General features: G+C 43.1%; 1 protein-coding gene across 1 annotated transcript; it reads left to right on the forward strand.

Annotated features, from left to right (window-relative positions):
* Positions 1-2,509: 2,509 nt before the first annotated feature.
* On the forward strand, positions 2,510-22,006 carry LOC106611472 (tandem C2 domains nuclear protein). The gene is made up of 12 exons (XM_045723746.1): positions 2,510-2,695; positions 2,982-3,052; positions 3,327-3,524; positions 3,751-3,897; positions 5,344-5,420; positions 6,758-6,839; positions 7,641-7,741; positions 8,552-8,668; positions 10,052-10,243; positions 20,347-20,452; positions 20,871-21,067; positions 21,252-22,006. Exons 2-12 carry the CDS (start codon positions 2,983-2,985, stop codon positions 21,360-21,362), a joined length of 1,398 nt encoding a protein of 465 aa, XP_045579702.1. The 5' UTR covers positions 2,510-2,695; position 2,982; the 3' UTR covers positions 21,363-22,006.
* The last annotated feature ends 240 nt before the right edge of the window (positions 22,007-22,246 follow it).

The raw sequence follows: 22,246 nt of genomic DNA on the forward strand, positions 1-22,246 counted from the left end.
TCATTCTGGGGTATTGTGTGTAGATTGATGGGGGGGGGGAGCAATTTAATAAATTTTAGAATGAGGCTGTAACATAACAAAATGTTGAAAAAGTCAAGGGGTCTGAATACTTTCTGAATGAACTGTATATTACCATTACACGATAGGCCTGGTAAAAACAGTTTTGTGGGGAGATAGGATCACATTAAATAGTAGTACGTGATGTCAATCAATCTGTCATGTTTATTTATCAATCCCTTTTTACATAAAGAGTTGTCCCAAACTTCTCTCTCTTCTTTATTCTCTCTCTCTCTCTTCTTTATTCTCTCTCTCTCTTCTTTATTCTCTCTCTCTCTCTCTCTCTCTCTCTCTCTCTCTCTCTTCTTTATTCTCTCTCTCTCTCTCTCTCTCTCTCTCTCTCTCTCTCTCTCTCTCTCTCTCTCGTTACAGCAAACCAGTAACGTGAGTGCCACTCTGGTCCTGTCTCGGCCCATCAAGGGTCCCAGGGAGCTGGTCCTGGAGATGGTAACCGTTAACAACGTCATCAACTTCAGGGGCACCAGCATCATACGGCTCACGATATACGTGTCAGAGCATCCTTACTGAGGCCCCTCCCCCCCCTGACCAATCACCACGTCCTGTCTTCCTCTCACAACCCTAAGGATACCATCCCAGAATCCTTTACTCTCCAAATCTACCATCTCTCATCAGACAGCTCTGTTCCTGTTCTCTCTGTTCACGAGATGCGATGCTGTCTGTCTCTTCTCTCTGTTCACGAGATGCGATGCTGTCTGTCTCTTCTCTCTGTTCACGAGATGCGATGTGATGCTGTCTGTCTCTTCTCTCTGTTCACGAGATGCGAAGCTGTCTGTCTCCTCTTCTCTCTGTTCACGAGATGCGATGCTGTCTGTCTTACCACCGTTATCGTCTGAATAAACATTCAATAAACTCTCATCTGTTGTTATAGGACACGGAGGCACCTTGCTCTACATTTCACCACCTCCCTTCCCCATTCTTACATCCACATCAGACTGTTACTGGACTGTACATTATGATAATCTATCAGACTAAGGTACTTTCCACACATAAGGATATTTATGTTGTATTGTAAAGGCTATGTGTTTCTCTCTCTCTCCTCTTTAAAAATAAAACATTTATGATCATTGATTGGTCATTGATTGAAATTATTGTCAGTATTGGCTGTTTACTGCATATTTCTATTTGTTATCGATGAACTCAGTCTTCAGTTATTTCCTGTGAAGCGTTAAACTTTAAATAAATTGTGAACGTGAGCTTACAATATCTGATACAATGTGTTGTTTTGTGTAGCAGCGTCTCTCTGCAGTATGTGTCAGCAAGCCATCAAGAAATACGCTTTCATCCTTGGCAGAAATGTTTTGATTCCTGCCTAACTTGAACTAGCTTGGCCCCAGATCTGTTTGGGCTAACATTCCAATTCCAAGTCATGGCAAGGAGTGGAATGTTAGCCCAAATAGACTGCTACGAGGCTATGACTGCTACCAGGCTATGACTGCTACCAGGCTATGACTGCAACCAGGCTATGTCTTCTACCAGGCTATGTCTGCTACCAGGCTATGACTGCTACCAGGCTATGTCTGCTACCAGGCTATGACTGCTACCAGGCTATGACTGCTACCAGGCTATGGCTGCTACCAGGCTATGACTGCTACCAGGCTATGGCTGCTACCAGGCTATGACTGCTACCAGGCTATGTCTGCTACCAGGCTATGTCTGCTACCAGGCTATGACTGCTCTGGTCTGAGTACACATTGTTTCTGTCACTGTATATTTTCTACTGCTGCAGGGGGCTCACTTCTGCTATGTTACCTGATCACATGAATAGACTAACATAAGGAGATCACATTAATAGACTATACCAAGGAGATCACATTAATAGACTATACCATAAGGAGATCACATTAATAGATAATAGACTATAACATGGAGATCACAGTAATAGACTATAACATAAGGAGATTATATTAATAGATAATAGACTATAACATGGAGACCACATTAATAGACTATAACATGGAGATCACATTAATAGACTATACCAAGGAGATCACATTAATAGACTATAACATGGAGATCACATTAATAGACTATACCAAGGAGATCACATTAATAGACTATACCATAAGGAGATTATATTAATAGATAATAGACTATAACATGGAGACCACATTAATAGACTATAACATGGAGATCACAGTAATAGATAATAGACTATAACACAAGGAGATCACATTAATAGACTATAACATAAGGAGATCACATTAATAGACTATACCAAGGAGATCACATTAATAGACTATAACATGGAGATCACAGTAATAGATAATAGACTATAACATAAGGAGATCACATTAATAGACTATACCATTCTTTATCTTTATTAAGGAAGCAATTTAGAGTCCTACTTGTTTATTATTAACTTCGTTTTTGGAGAAGGAAGCTTGTTAATAATCTGAGAATGTCTCGTTGAAAGGCATTACCGGTGAGAGGTGGAGCATGTCAACAGAACCAACCAGCCTTAAACCCGACGGGCACTAGGACCTAAAACGTGTCTGTGGGTTCCAGTGGAAGTTAAGGAGGAAGACAGCCTGGGAGAATGTCCACGGTCCCAGCTCTTCTATAGACAAGTATTGAAAGAAGTTGTGCGTTTTCCCGGGCGGGAATATCTGCTTAACAGGTCTTTTTTTTAATAAATTGTTTTAGTTTGGTTTTAATGTGGTTATTGTAAAATGATAATAATTGCTGAAATGTCTAGGAATCTTTTCTCGATATGTATCTCTTCTCATCAGAAGATATAGCTGACTCCGGGGGCAATTCATTTCTTGGAACTATTCTGTCGTCAGAAAGATAATCTCAGTCAAGTTATTTGAATGTAAATTCATCAGAAACTTTCAAGCGGTATACAGTTGGTTTAGTGCTGCTGTTTATTCTGTTGTGTACTCTGGATTACGACCCTATTACAGCATGGCAATGGAATGTATCAAGAACTGCTGCAAGACCTTCCTAGGCAAGGACGCTGAGATCGAACAACAAGGTCAATTGTTAATTTTATACATATAAAAAAAAATGTAGCCTATAGCTATTGGATTACTCCTTGGCTTATGTTATATCACCTATCTATCAAATGTTTATTAAAGAAAATATATTGATTAGAATCTATCCGTTGTGTTATTTTCCCCTTTTTAAAAATGTAGTACCATATTGTTTACAGCCTTATCATATCAGATGTGATGGGATGTCCACTACTTAGTAAACTGAAGTCCCTCTGGGGGGGAAAAAAATGAAAAATGGTTTATTCTACTTTGTAGTGATTACAATGAAGATGCCCCCAGCCAGAGCTATCTCAGGTGTCCCCAGGAAGGGTGTAGGGGTATCAGAGGACTATCTCCTCTCTAAACTCCCTCAGGATGGAAAAGAGATCCCATTTGTCCTCCCCACGTTCAAACCTTCCTACATCCAACCACGAGGATCACGTTACCTCAGCTACCAGACACCAGGGCTACACAGTATGTATCAATCAATCAATCAATCAGTGTCTTTACTGTCACAAATTTGGACATTTTTACAACCAGCATTGTCTGGGCTTTTCTCAGAGCGAAAATGTAATATCAATTCATGTTTTATTGCTAATATCATAATGTACATACTGTATTGATTATGGCAATAACCTCTCTGTGTGTATCCCAGGTTTAGGGGATGTGTTAGGTAACCTCTAACCTCTATGTACCCCAGGTTCAGCCAGGAGCACCTATGCAGAGAGGAAGGCGGAGCTGTCAGGGGCCAGTAACATAGTCTATAACCCTGACTCCTCCACCAACATGTCTCCCGGAACAACACGACACAGCAATCTGAAAAAGAGTCCCCGGGGCTCAGAATCAGGTGTGTACTGTAATATCACCCTGACCCCTAACCCTGTACTGTAATATCACCCTGACCCTGTACTGTAATATCACCCTAACCCTGTACTGTAATATCACCCTAACCCCTAACCCTGTACTGTAATATCACCCTAAACCCCTAACCCTGTACTGTAATATCACCCTGACCCTGTACTGTAATATCACCCTAACCCTGTACTGTAATATCACCCTGACCCCTAACCCTGTACTGTAATATCACCCTGACCCCTAACCCTGTACTGTAATATCACCCTAACCCTGTACTGTAATATCACCCTGACCCTGTACTGTAATATCACCCTGACCATGTACTGTAATATCACCCTGACCCCTAACCCTGTACTGTAATATCACCTTGACCCCTAACCCTGTACTGTAATATCACCCTAACCCTGTACTGTAATATCACCCTGACCCCTAACCCTGTACTGTAATATCACCCTAACCCTGTACTGTAATATCACCCTAACCCTGTACTGTAATATCACCCTAACCCTGTACTGTAATATCACCCTAACCCTGTACTGTAATATCACCCTAACCCCTAACTCTGTACTGTAATATCACCCTGACCCCTAACCCTGTACTGTAATATCACCCTAACCCTGTACTGTAATATCACCCTAAACCCCTAACCCTGTACTGTAATATCACCCAAAACCCCTAACCCTGTACTGTAATATCACCCTGACCCTGTACTGTAATATCACCCTAAACCCTAACCCTGTACTGTAATATCACCCTAACCCCTAACCCTGAACTGTAATATCACCCTGACCCCTAACCCTGTACTGTAATATCACCTTGACCCCTAACCCTGTACTGTAATATCACCCTGACCCCTAACCCTGTACTGTAATATCACCCTAACCCCTAACCCTGTACTGTAATATCACCCTAAACCCCTAACCCTGTACTGTAATATCACCCTGACCCTGTACTGTAATATCACCCTGACCCCTAACCCTGTACTGTAATATCACCCTGACCCTGTACTGTAATATCACCCAAAACCCCTAACCCTGTACTGTAATATCACTCTAAACCCTAACCCTGTACTGTAATATCACCCTAACCCCTAACCCTGTACTGTAATATCACCTCTGACCCCTAGTGTACTGTAATATCACCCTGACCCCTAGTGTACTGTAATCTGACCCCTGGTGTACTGTATTTCACCCGTAACCCCTAGTGTACTGTAATATCACGGATAAGAAAAGTCTCTCCTCATACCAGCTCATATTGGTTTACATGTGAGGAGAGACCAGGACCTCTGGATCAGGTGTGTATTGTAAAATCAGAAAGAGAAAAGTCTCCCATCATCATATTGCAAATACTGAGATTTTCCTGTGTCTTAGTAATTGTTTGCTTAGCTTTCACATTGGGAAAAAGTATCTTTGCTTAACAAGGTTTGCTTGGCTTTCAGGTGGGAATATGAAGACTGGGAATCTGAGCAAATCCATGTTTGACTTGTCCAACTCCAACCCTCCCAGCCACATGCAGGTGAGTGAGGATGTTTATGTAATAACCAAACACCTGTATTGTTTACCTCTGACACGTTCAGTGTGATGCCTCTGTGAGCCAAGCCTAAATCCACCTATGAGCTGCCATACCTTTTTCTGTCCTCCACTGTAAAGTCATTGTGCGTCACACGGCCACCTTCATGGTTTTCATCGACCGTCACTCACCTCCCAGCCTCTAAAAGACGGCGAAAAGCTCTGTTGATTGTGTTGAATGAAGTGGTAATCAATCACAGTAATATGTAGGGTTTGGTTAGGGCTGGTCTGGGTGGGGTCCTCTCGGCTGTATTAGTAATATACAGGGTATTGTATCGTAATCGGCAGTCATAAACAATCCGTTGGTTACCAGGTATATATTGATAGTGAATTTGTTATGAATACTTGGCCTCATGTCTCGCCCCCCCCCAAAAAAAACACGATAAACATTACAATCTATCGTACAGAACCTGGTGATAAATAACGTGATAAACTTCAGTTTCAGTACACGTTTCACAGTGTTTCAGTGAACTGATATTAGGCTTGCATCCTAAATTCCTCCCTATTCCCTATATAGTGACCTATGGGCCCTGGTCAACAGTAGTTCACTATAAAGGACATAGGGGGCCATTTGGAACACATCTGGTACCTGGTTGAACCTGGGCCAGAACTTTGTGATTTGATGCTTAGTGTGCTGTATTGTTAGTTGCTCTCATGCCTTATCGGGGAAGTCCAGCTATTGAGATGTTGCTGTGTAATGTAATATCGGGGAAGTCCAGCTATTGAGGTGTTGCTGTGTAATGTAATATCGGGGAAGTCCAGCTATTGAGATGTTGCTGTGTAATGTAATATCAGGGAAGTCCAGCTATTGAGATGTTTCTGTGTAATGTAATATCGGGGAAGTCCAGCTATTGAGATGTTGCTGTGTAATGTAATATCGGGGAAGTCCAGCTATTGAGATGTTGCTGTGTAATGTAATATCGGGGAAGTCCAGCTATTGAGATGTTGCTGTGTAATGTAATATCGGGGATGTCCAGCTATTGAGATGTTGCTGTGTAATGTAATATCGGGGATGTCCAGCTATTGAGAAGTTGCTGTGTAATGTAATATCGGGGAAGTCCAGCTATTGAGATGTTGCTGTGTAATGTATTCATGCAGAGATAATAATACACAGTCTGTTTGAGCATCCTGTTCATGTCCTGTTCATGCCCTGTTGATTTCACGCTAGGTTGTCTCTGTGTTTATTATGACAATGTGTCCAGTGCCTAACACGTGTGTGTGTGTGTGTGTGTGTGTGTGTGTGTGTGTGTGTGTGTGTGTGTGTGTGTGTGTGTCCCATTGTAGCGTTACGACAGTGTGTCCAGTGTCCAGAGCAGCAGTGCATCGTCCTCCCAGAGGGACTCCCTGGAGAACAGCCGTAGCCTTGGTAACCATTACACACACACACACACACACACACACACACACACACACCCCAGTCGTAGCCTTGGTAACCAATATAAAGGAAACACTAAACCCTGACTACAGAACAAAGACAACAATTCACTTCCTAACACACACGCACACAGACACACACACACACACACACACACACACACACACACACCCCAGTCGTAGCCTTGGTAACCAATATAAAGGAAACACTAAACCCTGACTACAGAACAAAGACAACAATTCACTTCCTAACACACACACACACACACACACACACACACACACACACACACACACACACACACACACACACACACAGCACATCAAGAATTTCACAATGCACAAATGCAGATGGATTTCCAAACGAACAGTCACGTTCATCAACTTGTTTTCCATTGAACTGACATGTGTCTCTGTTGGTGTTTTCCATTGAACTGACATGTGTCTCTGTTGGTGTTTTCCATTGAGCTGACATGTCTTTGTTGGTGTTTTCCATTGAACTGACATGTCTCTGTTGGTGTTTTCCATTGAACTGACATGTCTCTGTTGGTGTTTTTCCATTGAACTGACATGTGTCTCTGTTGGTGTTTTCCATTGAGCTGACATGTCTTTGTTGGTGTTTTCCATTGAACTGACATGTCTCTGTTGGTGTTTTCCATTGAGCTGACATGTCTCTGTTGGTGTTTTCCATTGAGCTGACATGTCTCTTTGTTGGTGTTTTCCATTGAACTGACATGTCTCTGTTGGTGTTTTCCATTGAACCGACATGTCTCTGTTGTGTCTGTTTTTGTAGAGTCCATCACGTTGTCTGGAGATGAGAGGGACTTGGGGAAGTTGTGTGTCCGGCTGAGTTACCAGGAGGCCCTGGAGCAGGTGTGGATCACGTTGGTACAGGTACGGTTATAGGCCGCGGGAGGAAGGGGCTACCAAGGGGACTGAAGGGCCCATTGTACCTCCCTGCTAGGTGACTGAATGAAGCCTCTGTCTCAGATTGTCGGACCAGAAACCAGGACCCAGAAACTCCATCTCAATTTCTCCTCTCTCTCACAAGTCACTGCTCTGTTAACTTCTGAGAAGTTTTTTAAATAATCGCTGCTTTGAGTTTATTTTTCAACTGTAAAGTAGATTAACAAGCACTTCCTTTCCAATCAAAAATTAAAAGGTCATACTCTTCTGATCATATCACAAAATACGATCACAACGTAGATACGCTACCAAGTAAATTACTTTCAACCAAAAACAAGAGAAATCCTGAGACACTTGGTTAGAAGTCTCTGTATATTAAATACACTATGATACCTACTGTAGTCGGACCTCTGACTCTGTAGTCGGACCTCTGACTCTGTAGTCGGACCTCTGACCCTGTAGTCGGACCTCTGACCCTGTAGTCGGACCTCTGACCCTGTAGTCGGACCTCTGACCCTGTAGCCGGACATCTGACTCTGTAGCCGGACCTCTGACTCTGTAGCCGGACCTCTGACTCTGTAGCCGGACCTCTGACTCTGTAGCCGGACCTCTGACTCTGTAGCCGGACCTCTGACTCTGTAGCCGGACCTCTGACTCTGTAGTCGGACCTCTGACTCTGTAGCCGGACCTCTAACTCTGTAGCCGGACCTCTAACTCTGCAGCCGGACCTCTAACTCTGTAGTCGGACATCTACCTCTGTAGCCGGACTTCTAAGTCTTCTTTCTCTCCTTCTCTCAGTGTAAGGATGTATCCCTCGCTCAGAACAGCAGTGAGCAGCAGAAGATTAGCTTTAAAGGCATCATCACTATGAGCAAACCAGTACAGTTCAAGAGCTCTGTCAAGGAAGGTTCTCCGGTAAGTTATTTAACGCATCCCAACCCCATGTTAGCCTGGTAGCAGATCTGTTTGTGCTCTCTTGTTAACTCATGTGATGTCAGTGATGTAGGAAAGACAACACAAACAGTTCTGGCACCAGTCTAAACCCATTTACTGTACAATACTAGGTCTCCAGTCACATCTAAGATAGACTAGCATTAGCCTGGTCCCATACCTGTTTGAGTTGTAGGCCTATAGTCAACTCCTATGGTGGTTGTCATGCACAAACAGATCTGGGATCAGGATTGTCGAGCATTTCCTCACCTCATCTCTAGGTCGGAGAAGAACGGCTTAAGACAACCTAATAATTCCATGCGGGGCGTTCGAATATAAACAGATTCATTGGCACAGCAACTCCAGAGCAAAAACGACTGGAAGTAAATGTTAGCAGTACAGATAATGTGTCATCCAAGTGGAAAATAAACGTAATCGTAGTGAATTTCAGCGAAATACTAACCCTACACGTAAAATAACTGATTTACTGTCACGCTGGTCACTGTTTCAATGCTAATCCTCTAGAATCAGCAACGGAGCTGGTAGTTCCCAATGAATGTGTTTATTTTCGAACACCTCCTGCATGGATATTATTACGTTGTCTTAACCGTCTCTATATTCAACCTAGACCGACCTAACAACACTGAACCACTGATGGTTGGTTACCTGATAGCTTCACATCCAAGTAGCAGTTCTAGCTACCAAGCAGCATCCTCACATCTTAGACATTGGCCTTCTGTTTGATAGAGAGAAAATGTCTGTCTGGGAGAAAGTAAAAGTCATTCTCTCTGGCAACTTAACATCCTTCCGTCCTCTCCCCTGGGCATTACATTGGCTAACCTGGGCATGTATCCACAAAGCGTCTCTGAGTAGGAGTGCTGATCTAAGATCAGTTTTGCCTTATAGATCATAATGATTCAGACTATATGGACAGATCCTAGATCAGCATTCATTCTCTAAGATACTTTGTGGATACGGGACCAGATGTGATCAAGGAAAATAGATAGAGAGAGAGAGAGATCTCCTCTGAGCTCTTACATTCCTTGACTGCGTCACTGGCTTTTATTTCTCACTGATAGTTTAGCCTCTTGTCGAGCGCAGTGTTTCTGTTGTTGAGCTGTTGCAGGCCTGACGAGTTAGTGGCAGTAAATAAAGTGAGAACAGGATTTATCCATTTGCACTGTTGATGCTTTTTGCTCCACTAGGATCTACGAGTAAGTAAGTGAAGAAACAATGTGATCTTCTCTGATAACATACTACCAGATACTAGTCAGAGTGGAGTACCGTCCTAATCTACCAGATACTAGTCAAAGTGGAGTACCATCCTAATCTTCTATCTCTGCTCCCTCCCTCCTTCCCTCCTCCTAGGACACAGTCTTCATGGAGACCTTTGTGTTTACGTTGCGGCTGCAGCAGCTGCGTTGCTGTGCTCTGGTATTCCGGCTGCAGACCCACCACCCCAGGAAGAGGACGGTGGCAGAGTGTGTCCTCTCCCTCAGACAGCTGGGCCCTGAGGAGACACAGCACTGGATGGAGCTCATCCCCCCTTCCATGACCACTGTGAGTATAGAGTTGTACAGCATAGAAATAGAATGACTAGAAAGTCAATTTCCAACTCAGTGGCCTTGTGGTTTTGAGTGTCCGGCCTGAGATTGGGAACTTTGTGGAGTTTGATCCCCGACCGAGTCACACCAAAGCATGTAAAAATGGGTCAGGGAGGTGATCAAGAACCCGATAGTCACTCTGACAGAGCTCCAGAGTTCTTTTGTGGAGATGGGAGAACCTTCCAGAAGGACAACCATCTTTGCAGCACTCCATCAAGTACTTTGTTACTTGAGTCATCTCTCTTCGCTCTTTCTCTCCCTGCCACTTTCCACCGCGACCTAGCCATGCCGCCTGTCACTCAAGGAGCGTATTTCATGTTCCTCAACCACGAGACACTTGCGTTCGGTCTGGTCAATGCAGCACATGCAACACTGTTGATGACAACAATTCAGTTGTCACTTTGATCTTAATATAAATCCTCTAGTGTTCTATAATTACGCAATTAGTTTGTGTTTCTTACATCAGCAAACAGTTAGTTTGTCATTTCTTAGCAAGTTGCCCTAAGTAGATGTCCTAAACGACTTGCCAAAGCTATAGTTTGTTAACAAGAAATTTGTGGAGTAGTTGAATAATGAGTTTTAATGACTCCAACCTTTTTATTTTTGACAACTTTTACTTTTACTTCACTACATTCCTAAAGGAAATACTGTACTTTTCACTCCATACATTGTCCCTGACACCTAAAAGTACTAATTACATTTTGACTGCTGAGCAGGACCGGAAAATGGTCCAATTCACACTCTTATCAAGAGAATATCCCCGGCCATCTACTGCCTCTGATCTGGAGGACTCACTAAACACAAATGCTTTGTTGGTAAATGATGTCTGAGTGTTGTACTGTGCCCCTGGCAAGTAAATAAGTAAATAAAAAAAAGTAAATAAAAAAAAGTAAATAAAAAAAAACAAGAAAATGGTTCCGTCTGGTTTGCTTCATATAAGGAATTAGAAATTATTTATACTTTTACTTCCGATACTTAAGTATATTTTATAAATTACATTTACTTTTGATACTTAAGTATATTTAAAACCAAATACTTTTAGACTTTTACTCAAGTAGTATTTTACTGGGTGACTTTCACTTTTACTTGAGTAATTTTCTATTAACGTATCTTTACTTTTACTTGAACAGTATAAAACAATCAGAATGGAGAAAGACTCATTGAAATCACTTAAAATGTACAGTTTAAGTCGGAAGATTACATACACTCGGAAGTTTACACACAAAACTCATTTTTCAACCACTCCACAAATTTCTTGTTAACAAACTTGGCAAGTCGGTTAGGACATCTACTTCGTGCATGACACAAGTAATTTTTCCAACAATTGTATACAGACAGATTATTTCACTTATCATTCACTGTATCACAATTCCAGAAGGTCAGAAGTTTACAACAGCTTGGAAAATTCCAGAAAATGATGTCATGGCTTTAGAAGCTTCTGAAAGACTAATTGACATAATTTGAGTCAATTGGAGGTGTACCTGTGGATGTATTTCAAGGCCGCTCAGCAAGGAAGAAGCCACTGCTCCAAAACCGCCATAAAAAAACCAGACTACGGTTTGCAACTGCACATGAGGACAAAGATCGTACTTTTTGGAGAATTGTCCTCTAGTCTGATGAAACAAAAATAGAAATGTTTGGCCATAATGACCATCGTTATGTTTGGAGGAAAAAGGGGGAGGCTTACAAGCCGAAGAACACCATCCCAACCGTGAAGCACGGGGGTGGCAGCATCATGTTGTGGGGGTGCTTTGCTGCAGGAGGGACTGGTGCACTTCACAAAATAGATGGCATCATGAGGATGGAAAATTATGTGGATATATTGAAGCAACATCACAAGACATCAGTCAGGAAGTTAAAGCTTGGTCACAAATGGATCTTCCAAATGGACAATGACCCCAAGCATACTTCCAAAGTTGTGGCAAAATGGCTTAAGGACAACAAAGTCAAGGTATTGGGGTGGCCATCACAAAGCCCTGACCTCAATCCTATAGAAAATTTGTGGGAAGAACTGAAAAAGTGTGTGCGAGCAAGGAGGCCTACAAACCTGACTCAGTTACACCAGCTCTGTCAGCAGGAATGGGCCAAAATTCACCCAACTTATTGTGGGAAGCTTGTGGAAGGCTACACAAAACATTTGACCCAAGTTAAACAATTTAAAGGCAATGCTACCAAATACTAATTGACTGTATGTAAACTTCTGATCTACTGGGAATGTGATGAAAGAAATAAAAGCTGAAATAAATCATTCTCTCTACTATTATTCTGACATTTCAAATTCTTAAAATAAAGTGGCGATAGTAACTGACCTAAGACAAGGAATTTTTACTACGATTAAATGTCTGGAATTGTGAAAAACTGAGTTTAAATGTATTTGGCTAAGGTGTATGTAAACTTCCAACTTCAACTGTATGTGTTGCCACCCTAGGATCACTCACTACTCATAAAGCACCCTAGGATCACTCACTACTCATAAAGCACCCTGGGATCACTCACTACTCATAAAGCACCCTGGGATCACTCACTACTCATAAAGCACCCTGGGATCACTCACTACTCATAAAGAACCCTGGGATCACTCACTACTCATAAAGCACCCTGGGATCACTCACTACTCATAAAGAACCCTAGGATCACTCACTACTCATAAAGCACCCTGGGATCACTCACTACTCATAAAGCACCCTGGGATCACTCACTACCCATAAAGCACCCTGGGATCACTCACTACTCATAAAGCACCCTGGGATCACTCACTACTCATAAAGAACCCTGGGATCACTCACTACTCATAAAGCACCCTGGGATCACTCACTACTCATAAAGAACCCTAGGATCACTCACTACTCATAAAGCACCCTGGGATCACTCACTACCCATAAAGCACCCTGGGATCACTCACTACTCATAAAGCACCCTGGGATCACTCACTACTCATAAAGCACCTTAGGATCACTCACTACTCATAAAGCACCCTGGGATCACTCACTACTCATAAAGCACCCTGGGATCACTCACTACCCATAAAGCACCCTGGGATCACTCACTACTCATAAAGCACCCTGGGATCACTCACTACTCATAAAGCACCCTGGGATCCCTCACTACCCATAAAGCACCTTAGGATCACTCACTACTCATAAAGCACCCTGGGATCACTCACTACTCATAAAGCACCCTAGGATCACTCACTACCCATAAAGAACCCTGGGATCACTCACTACTCATAAAGCACCCTAGGATCACTCACTACTCATAAAGCACCCTGGGATCACTCACTACCCATAAAGCACCCTGGCATCACTCACTACCCATGAAGCACCCTGTGATCACTCACTACCCATAAAGCACCCTGGGATCACTCACTACTCATAAAGCACCCTGGGATCACTCACTACTCATAAAGCACCCTGGGATCACTCACTACTCATAAAGCATCCTGGGATCACTCACTACTCATAAAAGCAAATGTAGAACTTTTAATATTCAAAAACTAAAAATACCGTCAAATACCGTCATGCCGTCATACCGCCCGTGATATAATATTTTGGCCATATCGCCCAGCCCTACTTCCAGCAGCACAACGACTCTAAGCACACAGCCTAGACAACGTAGGAGTGGCTTCGGGAAAGTCTCTGAATGTCCTTGAGTGGCCCAGCCAGAGCCCGTACTTGAACCCGATCGAACATCTCTGGAGAGACCTGAAATAGCTGTGCAGCGACGCTCCCCATCCAACCTGACAGAGCTTGAGGGGATCTACAGAGAAGAATGGGAGAAACTCCCCAAATACAGGTGTGCCAAGCTTGTAGTGTCATACCCAAGAAGACTCGAGGCTGTAATTGCTGCCAAAGGTGCTTCAACAAAGTAGTAAAGGGTCTGAATAATTAGGTAAATGTGATATTTAATTTATTCATTATTTATATATACATTTGCAAACATTTCTAAAAACCTGTTTTTGCTTTGTCATTATGGGGTATTGTGTGTAGATTGATGAGGGAAAAAAACAATTTAATACATTTTAGAATAAAACTGTAATGTAAGAATATGTGGACAAAGTCAAGGGGTCTGAATACTTTCCCAAATGCACTGTTATAAATTAAGTTCTTGTTTTGTATCCAGTGGATTTCATTGTGAAAAAGCCCAAGTTTTCACTCATGAACCTGCAGCCACTAGTTAGCTTGTCAGTGGACGTTCGAAGTTAGCGCCGTTCTGCCTCGGAGCAGCGAAACAGAGTTCTATTCAGCAGCGACCTCTTTTTCATAATTTCCTGTGACGACATTCCATTCAATCTAAATATGAGCAATTCTCTGAATAAAACGTCTAACTTTTGAACTGTACATGGTAGAGACATGGGTTTTGGACCATTTGTTTTTCTGATGTAGTACTCTATTGAATGGACGTATTTGTGTAAACCTTGAATGAATTAATAATTTTGTGGATGAAAACCCTGTCATCTGGGAGTATCCTTCTGAACACTACCCTGTCCTCTGGGACTAGCCTTCTGAACACCAACCTGTCCTCTGGGACTATCCTTCTGAACACCAACCTGTCCTCTGGGAGTATCCCTCTGAACACCAACCTGTCCTCTGGGAGTATCCCTCTGAACACCAACCTGTCCTCTGGGAGTATCCCTCTGAACACCAACCTGTCCTCTGGGAGTATCCCTCTGAACACCAACCTGTCCTCTGGGAGTATCCCTCTAAACACCAACCTGTCCTCTGGGAGTATCCCTCTAAACACCAACCTGTCCTCTGGGAGTATCCCTCTAAACACCAACCTGTCCTCTGGGAGTATCCCTCTGAACACTACTCTGTCCTCTGGGAGTATCCCTCTAAACACCAACCCTGTCCTCTGGGAGTATCCCTCTGAACACCAACCTGTCCTCTTGGAGTATCCCTCTAAACACCAACCCTGTCCTCTGGGAGTATCCCTCTAAACACCAACCTGTCCTCTGGGAGTATCCCTCTAAACACTACTCTGTCCTCTGGGAGTATCCCTCTAAACACCAACCCTGTCCTCTGGGAGTATCCCTCTGAACACCAACCTGTCCTCTTGGAGTATCCCTCTAAACACCAACCCTGTCCTCTGGGAGTATCCCTCTAAACACCAACCCTGTCCTCTGGGAGTATCCCTCTGAACACCAACCCTGTCCTCTGGGAGTATCCCTCTGAACACTACTCTGTCCTCTGAGAGTATCCCTCTAAACACCAACCCTGTCCTCTGGGAGTATCCCTCTGAACACCAACCTGTCCTCTGGGAGTATACCACTGAACACCAACCTGTCCTCTGGGAGTATCCCTCTAAACACCAACCTGTCCTCTGGGAGTATCCCTCTAAACACCAACCTGTCCTCTGGGAGTATCCCTCTGAACACCAACCTGTCCTCTGGGAGTATCCCTCTAAACACCAACCCTGTCCTCTGGGAGTATCCCTCTGAACACCAACCTGTCCTCTGGGAGTATCCCGCTAAACACCAACCTGTCCTCTGGGAGTATCCCTCTGAACACCAACCTGTCCTCTGGGAGTATCCCTCTAAACACCAACCCTGTCCTCTGGGAGTATCCCTCTGAACACCAACCTGTCCTCTGGGAGTATCCCTCTGAACACCAACCTGTCCTCTGGGAGTATCCCTCTGAACACCAACCGGCGCTCTGGGAGTATCCCTCTAAACACCAACCTGTCCTCAGGGAGTATCGTCCTGGTCCCAGCTGTTGCTTTCATTATTCATTTTACTGCCCAACTGTGACCCACTGGCTTATTTGCAGTTTCTTAAGGCACCCAACCAAGCCCTTAGATAACACAGGCCTTAGACAGAGTCATACATAACAGCTTCCCTTTTGTTGTATCCCTCTTTCTGAAATAGACTAACCCATCCTATGAAGAGTGTGTATTTGAAACAGTGGATACAATACATGCATCTTTTGGAAAAAGCCTTTGTGTAGGCTCATTATGTGGAGAGTTGTTGGTGGGGGTTATAGGCTCATTATGTGGAGAGTTGTTGGTGGGGGTTATATACTCATTATGTGGAGAGTTGTTGGTGGGGGTTATAGGCTCATTATGTAGAGAGTTGTTGATGGAGGTTATAGGCTCATTATGTGGAGAGTTGTTGATGGAGGTTATAGGCTCATTATGTGGAGAGTTGTTGATGGGAGTTATAGGCTCATTATGTGGAGAGTTGTTGATGGGGATTATAGGCTCATTATGTGGAGAGTTGTTGATGGGGGTTGTAGACTCATTATGTGGAGAGTTGTTGGTGGAGGTTGTAGACTCATTATGTGGAGAGTTGTTGGTGGGGGTTATAGGCTCATTATGTGGAGAGTTGTTGATGGGGGTTATAGGCTCATTATGTGGAGAGTTGTTTATGGAGGTTATAGGCTCATTATGTGGAGAGTTGTTGGTGGGGGTTATAGGCTCATTATGTGGAGAGTTGTTGGTGGGGGTTATAGGCTCATTATGTGGAGAGTTGTTGATGGGGGTTATAGGCTCATTATGTGGAGAGTTGTTGGTGGGGGTTATAGGCTCATTGTGTGGAGAGTTGTTGATGGGGGTTATAGGCTCATTATGTGGAGAGTTGTTGATGGGGATTATAAGCTCATTATGTGAAGTTGTTGATGGGGGTTATAGGTTCATTATGTGGAGAGTTGTTGGTGGAGGTTATAGGCTCATTATGTGGAGAGTAGTTGGTGGGGGTTATAGACTCATTATGTGGAGAGTTGTTGGTGGAGGTTAATGGTAGTAGCAATTGATGCAATAATATTCTTTAGAAATATATAATAATAATGTGAAATGTTTTTAATGGATATTATAGCCATCTGAGGTACAGATGTAGGATCTTAATTTGAGCCAGTTCATTTGAGCTGCATCAGGAAAATAATCATACAGCAACAGGAAATGTGGATTATAATTATAATGGACATTTTTGAAGGGGTTGCTGCCGTTTTCAAGTGGAAATTACAAACTTCAGAAACCTTTTTAAACCTCATGAAACACTACAAGTTGTACATGAAATTTTGCCTGCAACAGGGTGATCAAATTACGATCCTACACCTGTATACACAGTCCAGGAAGTTTAAGAAAGGTTATGGACTTTACTTACCGTAACAGGAAATGTCCTTCTACATATTGTTGTTGTCAGGCCTCAACATGTCCGCCGTGTGGCTGAAACGGATCATGCTCCTGGCTGAAAAGCAGTGGCTGTCTGCTGAAAAGAGAAGCAGGAGAAATGTGTCACTTGGCAATGGGAATGTCATTAAGAGCCCTTTCTCTGTTGCAACATTGGTTGCGTACCAATTGGCACCCTGTTCCCTATTTAAAAAATGTATATTCAAATATCCCAATGCCTCAGGGCAGTGATTGGGGACATTGCCTAGTGTAGAGCGCCGTCTTTCGGATGGGACGTTAAACGAGTGTCCTGACTCTCTGTGGTCACTAAAGATCCCATGGTACTTATCGTAACAGTAGGGGTGTTAACCCTGGAGTCCTGGCTAAATTCCCAATCTGGCTTTCATACCATCACGGTCACCTAATCGTCCCCAGCTTACAATTGGCTCATTCATCCCCCCTCCTCTCCCCTGTAACTATTCTCCAGGTCGTTGCTGTAAATGAGAATGTGTTCTCAGTCAATATACCTGGTAAAATAAGGGTTAAATAAAATGAAATTTAGTGCACTACTTTTGACCAGAGCCCTATGGAACCTGGACAACAGTAGTGCACTAAATAGGGAATAGGGTGCCGTTTGGGATGCCGCCATCATGTGATTCTGAGCGACCTGAGCTTTGTACTCATGAATCAATTTATGATTGTGTTTAAAGACTATGCTTAAACAAATAATGTGTATTTTCTAGGGATACATACGGTTATGATTGTGTTTAATGTTGTGATAACACAGGACATGTACAGTGATCTCCAACAGTATTGGGACGGTGACACATTTGTTGTTGTTTTGTCTCTGTAATCCAGCACTTTGGATTTGAAATGATACAATGACTATGAGGTTAAATTGTAGACTGTCAGCTTTAATTTGAGAGTATTGTCATCCATGCCGGGTGAACCGTTTAGAAATTAAAGCACTTTTTCTCCAAATTCTACCCATTTTAGGGGACGAAAAGTATCGGGACAAATTCACTTATGTGTATTAAAGTAGTCAAAAGCTTTGCATTTTGTCCCATATTCCTAGCGCGCAATGATTACGTCAATTTGTTGGATTCATTTGCTGTTTGTTTTGGTTGTGTTTTAGATCATTTTTTTGCCCAGTAGAAATGAATGGTAACTAAACTATTGTATAATTTTGGTGTAATTTTTATTGTAAATAAGAATAGAATATGTTTCTAAACACTTCTACATTAATGTGGATGCTACCATGGTAACAGATAGTCCTGAATGAATCGTGAATAATGATGAGTTAGAAAGTTACAGATGCACAACTACTATACACTACATGACCAAAAGTATGTGGACACCTGCTTGTCGAACATCTCATTCCAATATCATGGACATTAATATGGAGTTGGTTTCGCCCTTTGCTGCTATAACAGCCTCCAGTCTTCTGGGAAGGCTTTCCACTAGATGATGGAACATTGCTGCGGGGACTTGCTTCCATTCTGCTGCAAGAGCATTAGTGAGGTCGGGTACTGATGTTGGGAGATTAGGCCTGGCTCTCAGTCGGCGTTCCAATTCATCCCAAAGTTGTTCGATGGAGTTGAGGTCAGGGCTCTTCCACACCAATCTCAACAAACCATTTCTGTATGGGCCTCGCTTTGTACAAGGGGGCATTGTCATACTGAAACAGAAAAGGGCCTTCCCTTTGGCAGATAATAGGTCAGTATGTGGGAAAATGACATTATAAATGGGTGCTGTTCTGTTTCTGTGGTCCAGAAGTCAGTGGTAGGTCAAACCTCAGGAGGGACGGAGAGAGGGAGAGGACATTCTGTGATCCAGAAGTCAGTGCTAGGTCAAACCTCAGGAGGGACGGAGAGAGGGAGAGGACATTCTGTGATCCAGAAGTCAGTGGTAGGTCAAACCTCAGGAGGGACGGAGAGAGGGAGAGGACATTTTGTGATCCAGAAGTCAGTGGTAGGTCAAACAACAGGAGGGACGGAGAGAGGGAGAGGACATTCTGTGGTCCAGAAGTCAGTGGTAGGTCAAACCTCAGGAGGGACGGAGAGAGGGAGAGGACATTTTGTGATCCAGAAGTCAGTGGTAGGTCAAACCTCAGGAGGGACGGAGAGAGGGAGAGGACATTTTGTGATCCAGAAGTCAGTGGTAGGTCAAACCTCGGGAGGGACGGAGAGAGGGAGAGGACATTCTGTGGTCCAGAAGTCAGACACAAATCATCATTATGCTTTCTCAGAAAAGAGACATCCAACAGCACGTTGTTAGACCATAGGATTTAGTCTACCACTTTATGGTACACATAGACAGCACAAACAAGCACAGAACATTCAATTCCTTTCGGTTAACTCCTAAAAATGTCCATGCGGTGTTTTCACTATCTTCTTCAATTTGGTACTCCTTCAAACTAATCCACAACGCAAGATGGCGCCGACAGAGATGGTCACCTCGCTTCGAGTCATTACACAAGCATTTCGCTACACTCACATTAACATCTGCTAACCATGTGTATGTGACCAATAACATCTGCTAACCATGTGTATGTGACCAATAAAATTTGATTTAATGATTTGACACAGAAGCAGTAAGTATTATATCTACCTAGTCTTGCGTTACCATACCTCCAAATCACCTTGTTGTTACGTCGCTACCTTGTCTTCCGTTACCATACCTCCAAATCACCTTGTTGTTACGTCGCTACCTTGTCTTCCGTTACCATGCCTCTAAATCACATTGCTGTTACGTCGCTACCTAGTCTCACGTTACCATACCTGGAAATCACGTTGTTGACACGCCGCATTAGCTACCTAACCAAGTACAGGCATTTGGGATGGCACCAGTGTGTTTAGCAACATAAGGTTGTTGGTAGAAAATGTTTGAAACTGTAGAAATGTATCCAGTCTCCAGTGTCTGAAGTTCTCCTCTTCTTCCTCTCCGTCCTATCTCCAGGTGTGTCACGCTGAGCTGCACCTGGCCACCTGTTTCCAGCCTGTTAACGGACGCATCCAGCTGCAGATCCTCGCTGCCCAGAACCTCCCTGTACCACTCAGGCAAGGTAGGTGTCTACTTCACCTGACCAGACCTGGGTTCAAAATATTATTTAAAAAAAATAAAAATAAATGTAGCTGTGCTCAATTGAACTTGCCTGTTGCAATGGAACCAATGGAAAGTCCAACAAGTGCCAACCCTGGCCAACACCAGGCACTCCGGGCAGGCAACAGCAGCAAATACTGAATGTTTTAGAAATATATTTAATAGTATTTGAACCCAGGTCTGGATCTGACCACCTACATCATTTATGTACATCATTCCATTCTTCGAAAACATTTGAAATTATTTGAATGATGAGTAATCTTGAGTGGCCATCCTTACAAATCCCGTCTGGTACGTGAGAAGCCTTGGGCTTCCGAGGCTAACGAGTGACCATTTTGCTTGTGTATTCCACCCCCCCCCCTTCCTTGTCTGTGAAACAGCGTTCTTTGTGAAGATAGAGATGCAGCAGTTGGGCAGGGTGGTGATGAAGAAGAAGACTCACACCCTGAAGTCCTCCGGAGGTCAGCTGACCTGGACTGAGTCTTTCTACTTCCCCTTAGCTCTGGACCAGAGCTTCCTGCTGTCAGTCAAACTCTACAGCCGCCGCTCTGTCAGACGAAAACACTTCCTCGGACAGGTGATAACGGCTTAACGTACTGAATCTGTATGACTTTCTTCTTCGTTTTCTTCTTCTTCTTGTCACTATCCATGCACATAAACGCTCTGCCTATCTCGCTGTCACACACACACCAGTAACCACGTGGAGTTTTTGCGTTTCGGAAGATCAGGCCAGTTACATAACAACATACATTTTTCTGCAGGTTCACCTTGGCTTCGACAGCCCGACGCAGGAAGCAGCAGAGCAGTGGAGGGACAGCATGTCTCACCCCGAGAAGGTGGTGGCTGTATGGCACAGACTCAGCGTGTCCTGAAACGCCTGTAGAAATTCACACAGCCTGTAGAAATTCACACAGCCTGTAGAAATTCACACAGCCTGTAGAAATTCACACAGCCTACATTCAAAATGGCACCCTATTTCGGGGGTTCTCAAAGTGGGGTCCAAGGAGTCCGTGGCCACATCTCAAAATATATATTTAAAAAAAAAAAAAACATTTCTTATGAATATTACTAACAACAACAGGTTAAACACAAATTTTCGCATATGGATCTATGGAATAAGTTTATGGTGTGTAATACAATGTTATATTATTAACCTACAATTTATGTTCTTAAAGGCCTAGTGCAGTCAAAAATGTGATTTCCCTATGTTTTAAATATGAGGTTGGAATAATACTGTGAAATTGTGAAAATTATGATAATGCCCTTTTAGTGTAAGAGCCGTTTGAAAAGACCTGAAATTTCATCCTGTTTTGGTGGGATGGAGTTTTGGTCTGCCTGGAGACATCACCAGGCGGTAAATTAATTAATCAAATCAAATTTGCGCCGAAAACAACAAGTGTAGACCTTACCGTGAAATGCTTACTTACAAGCCCTTAACCAACAGTGCAATTCAAGAAAGAGTTAAGAAAATATTTAACAAGTAAACTAAAGTAAAAATCATTAAAAAGTAACACAATAAAATAACAATAACGAGACTATATACAGGGGGTACCGGTACCGAGTCAGTGTGCGGGGTTACAGGTTAGTCAAGGTAATTTGTACATGTAGGTAGGGGTGAAGTGACTATGCATAGATAATAAACAGTGAGTAGCAGCAGTGTACAAAACAAATGGAAAGGGGTATCAATTTAAATAGTCCAGGTGGCCATTGGATTAACTGTTTAGCAGTCTTATCGCTTGGGGGTAGAAGCTGTTAT

The sequence above is a fragment of the Salmo salar genome, chromosome ssa09 (assembly GCF_905237065.1).
Source record: "Salmo salar chromosome ssa09, Ssal_v3.1, whole genome shotgun sequence".
Taxonomy (NCBI): Eukaryota; Metazoa; Chordata; class Actinopteri; order Salmoniformes; family Salmonidae; genus Salmo; species Salmo salar.

Bases quoted from the DNA above. Each gene is read 5' to 3' on its own strand.
- LOC106611472 (XM_045723746.1), top strand. From the start codon at position 2,983: ATGGCAATGGAATGTATCAAGAACTGCTGCAAGACCTTCCTAGGCAAG. The intron at 3,053-3,326 runs GTCAATTGTTAA...TCTACTTTGTAG, and splicing joins CGCTGAGATCGAACAACAAG to TGATTACAATGAAGATGCCC. The intron at 6,840-7,640 runs GTAACCATTACA...CTGTTTTTGTAG, and splicing joins GGAGAACAGCCGTAGCCTTG to AGTCCATCACGTTGTCTGGA.